This window comes from Gigantopelta aegis, chromosome 12 (assembly GCF_016097555.1).
Source record: "Gigantopelta aegis isolate Gae_Host chromosome 12, Gae_host_genome, whole genome shotgun sequence".
In the NCBI taxonomy this organism is placed as follows: Eukaryota; Metazoa; Mollusca; class Gastropoda; order Neomphalida; family Peltospiridae; genus Gigantopelta; species Gigantopelta aegis.
The window spans coordinates 18,262,888-18,268,887 of NC_054710.1; the positions used below are offsets into that span (position 1 = coordinate 18,262,888).

General features: G+C 41.4%; 1 protein-coding gene across 1 annotated transcript in view; it reads left to right on the plus strand.

Moving 5' to 3' along the window:
• LOC121385871 overlaps positions 1 to 4,442 on the plus strand; it is a 39,259-nt gene extending 34,817 nt beyond the window's left edge. The window contains exons 15-16 of the mRNA XM_041516662.1: positions 1,852 to 1,964; positions 4,320 to 4,442. Coding sequence (XP_041372596.1) covers positions 1,852 to 1,964; positions 4,320 to 4,442 — 236 coding nt within the window. The remainder of the gene's footprint in view (positions 1 to 1,851; positions 1,965 to 4,319) is intronic.
• Positions 4,443 to 6,000: the final 1,558 nt, after the last annotated feature.

Genomic DNA, 6,000 nt, shown 5'->3' on the forward strand with positions numbered 1-6,000 from the left:
TCTGACCACTTCGGGTAGTGTTCTGGCATTGTTAAGAGGCACGTGTAACCACCTACTATGCACCCTTACTACCGACGGTTGTTGGTGCTGTGGGTCAGACCAGGAAAGTGTAGTTGTTTATTAAGCAGACCTGTTAACCTTTAGTCAACAGAAAGCAAGTGTGTTGAAAAAGCAGATTTTTTAAATGCACACCATTTAACACTAAAATCACAATTTATTTGTTAATTATTACAATAAGTTACATGAACACTACATAATGTCATGTATACTTGTCAAACTTAGATCTTGGCAATTTTTAAAAGTTTAAATATTATTATGACTTAATACATATTTGTAAAAATAAGTCTTTTATCCAAAAAATTTAACAAGAAATTTAAACATTAATTCATACATTTACGGCATTACACTTACAGGTTACATTACATCATCGTTATTTGTAGTTTGTGAAAAGTACCTACCATAAGACAAATTTATATAAATCATATAAATTAATATTCAGTTTTTTCATGGATTTTTAATAACTATCTGTCGTCTCATTATCAATTTGTAGACAAGAAAATGAAATGTTTGATGTACAAAAATGAAATGTAGCGGCAGTAAGTTTGAGATTGTCTGCATTTTGCCAATGTCCACAATTACTTAAATCTCCCCTAGCAATACAAACAGTATCAATGAGCAAAACCCTTATGTGTGAGAGAGTTTATAGTCTGTCTACATTGGCAGCACCAGCCTCGGTGGCATCGTGGTTAGGCCATCGGTCTACAGGCTGGTAGGTACTGGGTTTGGATCCCAGTTGAGCATGGGATTTTTAATCCAGATACTGACTCCAAACCCTGAGTGAGTGCTTTGCAAGGCTCAATAGGTAGGTGTAAACCATTTGCACCGACCAGTGATCCATAACTGTTCAACAAAGGCCATGGTTTGTGCTATCCTGCCTGTGGGAAGCGCAAATAAAAGATCCCTTGCTCCATGTCATAAAAGAGTAGCCTATGCGGCGACAGCAGGTCTTAAAACCAGTGTCAGAATGACCATATCTTTGACGTCCAATAGCCGATGATAAGATAAAAACAGTGTCAGAATGACCATGTTTGACGTCCAATAGCCGATGATAAGATAAAAACTGTGTCAGAATGACCATATCTTTGATGTCCAATAGCCGATGATAAGATAAAAACAGTGTCAGAATGACCATATCTTTGACGTCCAATAGCCGATGATAAGATAAAAACAGTGTCAGAATGACCATATCTTTGGCGTCCAATAGCCGATGATAAGATAAAAACAGTGTCAGAATGACCATATCATTGACGTCCAATAGCCGATGATAAGATAAAAACAGTGTCAGAATGACCATATCTTTGACCATAGCCGATGATAAGATAAAAACTGTCACCATATCTTTGACGTCCAATAGCCGATGATAAGATAAAAACAGTGTCAGAATGACCATATCTTTGACGTCCAATAGCCGATGATAAGATAAAAACAGTGTCAGAATGACCATATCTTTGACGTCCAATAGCCGATGATAAGATAAAAACAGTGTCAGAATGACCATATCTTTGACGTCCAGTAGCCGATGATAAGATAAAAACAGTGTCAGAATGACCATATCTTTGACGTCCAGTAGCCGATGATAAGATAAAAACAGTGTCAGAATGACCATATGTTTGACATCCAATAGCCGATGATAAGATAAAAACAGTGTCAGAATGACCATATCTTTGACATCCAATAGCCGATGATAAGATAAAAAAATCAATGTACTATAGTGGTGTCGTTAAATAAAACAATTTTTTTTTTGACATTGGCAGCAGAACTGTGATATATTTGTTTTTATTTGATGTTCAGACCTGATGACGAACTTGTTGTTAGAGCAATACTTCAATGTGAAGACAGACCGTAACAAAACACTGCACTGTCGACCTCTCCACAAATTGCATGAAAAAGTCGTCACTGATGTCGTATGTATATATGTATTTATATTACATAGGTGTGTGAGTTATGTGAAAATTATTATATTTATATTATTACATAAGTATTTATTGGCATTTAAATCTGGGGTGTGGAGAGAGAGAGAGAGACAGAGAGAGAGGGGGGAACGGATGAACGGAGAGAGAAAGAGAGAGAGAGTGAGTGAGAGAGAGGGGGAACAGATGGACGGAGAGAGAGATAGAGAGAGTGAAGGGAATGGACAGACGGAGAGAGAGAGAGAGAAACCAGCTGTCATCACATAGGCTACAATTTTTTTTTTTTTACATGAAATTAATTTGACAAGTGGCAAGTCAAGCTAGTGCATATGAGTGGCAAGTCAAGCTAGTGCATATGAGTGGCAAGTCAAGCTATTGCGTATGAATGGCAAGTCGAGCTAGTGCGTATGAGTGGCAAGTCAAGCTAGTATGTATGAATGGCAAGTGGCAAGTCAAGCTAGTGTATGAATGGCAAGTCAAGCTAGTGTGTATGAATGACAAGTGGCAAGTCAAGCTAGTATGTATGAGTGTCAAGTCAAGCTAGTATGTATGAATGGCAAGTGGCAAGTCGAGCTAGTGTGTATGAATGACAAGTGGCAAGTCAAGCTAGTGTGTATGAGAGAGAGAGGGGGGGGACAGATGGACAGAGAGAGAGGGGGGGAACGGACGGACAGAGAGAGAGACGGGGAGAAAGAGAGAGAGAGTGACTGAGAAAGAGAGGGGGAACAGACGGATGGAGAGACAGAGAGAGTGAAGGGAACGGATGGACTGAGAGAGAGAGAGAGAGAGAGAAACCAGCTGTCATCACATAGGCTACAAAATATCAACTTATATATGAAATTAATTTGACAAATGGCAAGTCAAGCTAGTGCCTATAAATGACAAGTGGCAAGTCAAGCTGTTGCATATGAGTGGCAAGTCAAGCTAGTGCATGTGAGTGGCAAGTCAAGCTAATATGTATGAATGGCAAGTGGCAAGTCATGCTAGTGCGTATGAATGACAAGTGGCAAGTCAAGCTAGTGTGTATGAATGACAAGTGGCAAGTTGAGCTAGTGTGTAAGAGTGACAAGTCAAGCTAGTACGTATGAATGGCAAGTGGCAAGTCAAGCTAGTGTATGAATAACAAGTGGCAAGTCAAGCTAGTATGTATGAATGGCAAGTGTCAAGTCAAGCTAGTGTGTATGAATGGCAAGTGGCAAGTCAAGCTAGTACATATAAATGACAAGTAGAAAGTCAAGCTAATACATATGAATGACAAGTGGCAAGTCAAGCTAGTGTGTATGAATGACAAGTGGCAAGTCAAGCTAGTGTGTATGAATGGCAAGTGGCAAGTCGAGCTAGTGTGTATGAATGACAAGTGGCAAGTCAAGCTAGTGTGTATGAATGGCAAGTGGCAAGTCGAGCTAGTGTGTATGAATGACAAGTGGCAAGTCAAGCTAGTGTGTATAAATGACAAGTTGCAAGTCAAGCTAGTACGTATGAGTGGCAAGTCAAGCTAGTGCATATAAGTGGCAAGTCAAGCTAATGCTTATGAATGACAAGTGGCAAGTCAAGCTAGTGCGTATGAATAAAAGTGTTTAAAATAAGCCCTTGCCCTCTTGTTCTGACAAGTGAAAATCTGCTTAGACAAGCAAAATGTACCTCACTGGTTGTCTAATGCAGTTTCATTGTGAGTGATCAAGCAAAATGTACCTCACTGGTTGTCTAATGCAGTTTCATTGTGAGTGATCAAGCAAAATGTACCTCACTGGTTGTCTAATGCAGTTTCATTGTGAGTGATCAAGCAAAATGTACCTCACTGGTTGTCTAATGCAGTTTCATTGTGAGTGATCAAGCAAAATGTACCTCACTGGTTGTCTAATGCAGTTTCATTGTGAGTGATCAAAAACATCGTCCTTGCATTTGAATAAAACAAAACACTTATTTGATCAAGTAAAATATTTGGGGGACAAGTAGATTTTTAGATGTACTTGTCAGGTGGACTAATGAAAATTTCGACTAATTTTTTTCAGTGTATACATATATAATTGAACACTTTCTGCTGGTGTACAATTTACGATGATGTAAAAAAAAAAATATATATTAACCTTTGACAAAGGTAAAAACCCCAGATGTTATTACATCAAATAGGATGTCATTACATAAACCAGATCATGGGAAGAACATTAGATTTATGAATTATGTGTAGTTTTAACTAAATAAGTTGTGCTGTTTGTAATTATGTAAATTGTTTATAATTATTTTGTGAATTTATCCATGTATAACAGTCACCAATTTAGTATAAAATAGCTTCTGTATGTTATTTTGATTTTATATAATGTCTGACGAATCCATGTTTTCTGTGGACAGGCGATGGACGTGTTGTTGCAGCAGGTGTCAGCGTCGCTCGATGAAGACCTGGCCGATGTCGACGAGTATGAGCGAGGAGTGAAAGACGAAGTCCTCCCAGCAATACCAACAGTTGTCAGGTGAGTTACAAAGTCACCCCACCAATACCGACAGTTGTCAGGTGATTTACGAAGTCACCCCACCAATACCAACAGTTGTCAGGTGATTTACGAAGTCACCCCACCAATACCGACAGTTGTCAGGTGATTTACGAAGTCACCCCACCAATACCAACAGTTGTCAGGTGATTTACGAAGTCACCCCACCAATACCGACAGTTGTCAGGTGAGTTACGAAGTCACCCCACCAATACTGACAGTTGTCATGCGAGTTACGAAGTCATCCCACCAATACCGACAGTTGTCAGGTGATTTACGAAGTCACCCCACCAATACCGACAGTTGTCAGGTGAGTTACGAAGTCACCCCACCAATACTGACAGTTGTCATGCGAGTTACGAAGTCATCCCACCAATACCGACAGTTGTCAGGTGAGTTACGAAGTCACCCCAGCAATACTGACAGTTGTCAGGTGAGTTACGAAGTCACCCCACCAATACCAACAGTTGTCAGATGAGTTATGAAGTCACCCCACCAATACCAACAGTTGTCAGGTGAGTTACGAAGTCACCCCACCAATACCGACAGTTGTCATGTGAGTTACGAAGTCATCCCACCAATACCGACAGTTGTCAGGTGAGTCACGAAGTCACCCCAGCAATACTGGCAGTTGTCAGGTGAGTTGGCGAAGTCACCCCAGCAATACCGACAGTCGTCAGGTGAGTCACCCCACCAATACCAACAGTTGTCAGGTGAGTCACGAAGTCACCCCACCAATACCAACAGTTGTCAGGTGAGTTACGAAGTCATCCCACCAATACCGACAGTTGTCAGGTGAGTTACGAAGTCACCCCACCAATACTGACAGTTGTCATGCGAGTTACGAAATCACCCCAGCAATACTGACAGTTGTCAGGTGAGTTACGAAGTCACCCTAGCAATACTGACAGTTGTCGTGTGAGTTATGAAGTCACCCCAGCAATACCGACAGTTGTCAGGAGAGTTACGAAGTCACCCCACCAATACCGACAGTTGTCAGGTGAGTTACAAAGTCACCCCAGCAATACCGACAGTTGTCAGGTGAGTCGCGAAGTCACCCCAGCAATACCGACAGTTGTCAGGTGAGTCGCGAAGTCACCTCAGCAATACTGACAGTTGTCAGGTGAGTTACGAAGTCACCCCAGCAATACTAACAGTTGTCAGGTGAGTTGCGAAGTCACCTCAGCAATACCGACAGTTGTCAGGTGAGTTGCGAAGTCACCTCAGCAATACCGACAGTTGTCAGGTGAGTTACGAAGTCACCCCACCAATACCGACAGTTGTCAGGTGAGTCACGAAGTCACCCCAGCAATACTGGCAGTTGTCAGGTGAGTTGGCGAAGTCACCCCAGCAATACCGACAGTCGTCAGGTGAGTCACCCCACCAATACCAACAGTTGTCAGGTGAGTCACGAAGTCACCCCACCAATACCAACAGTTGTCAGGTGAGTTACGAAGTCATCCCACCAATACCGACAGTTGTCAGGTGAGTTACGAAGTCACCCCACCAATACTGACAGTTGTCATGCGAGTTACGAAATCACC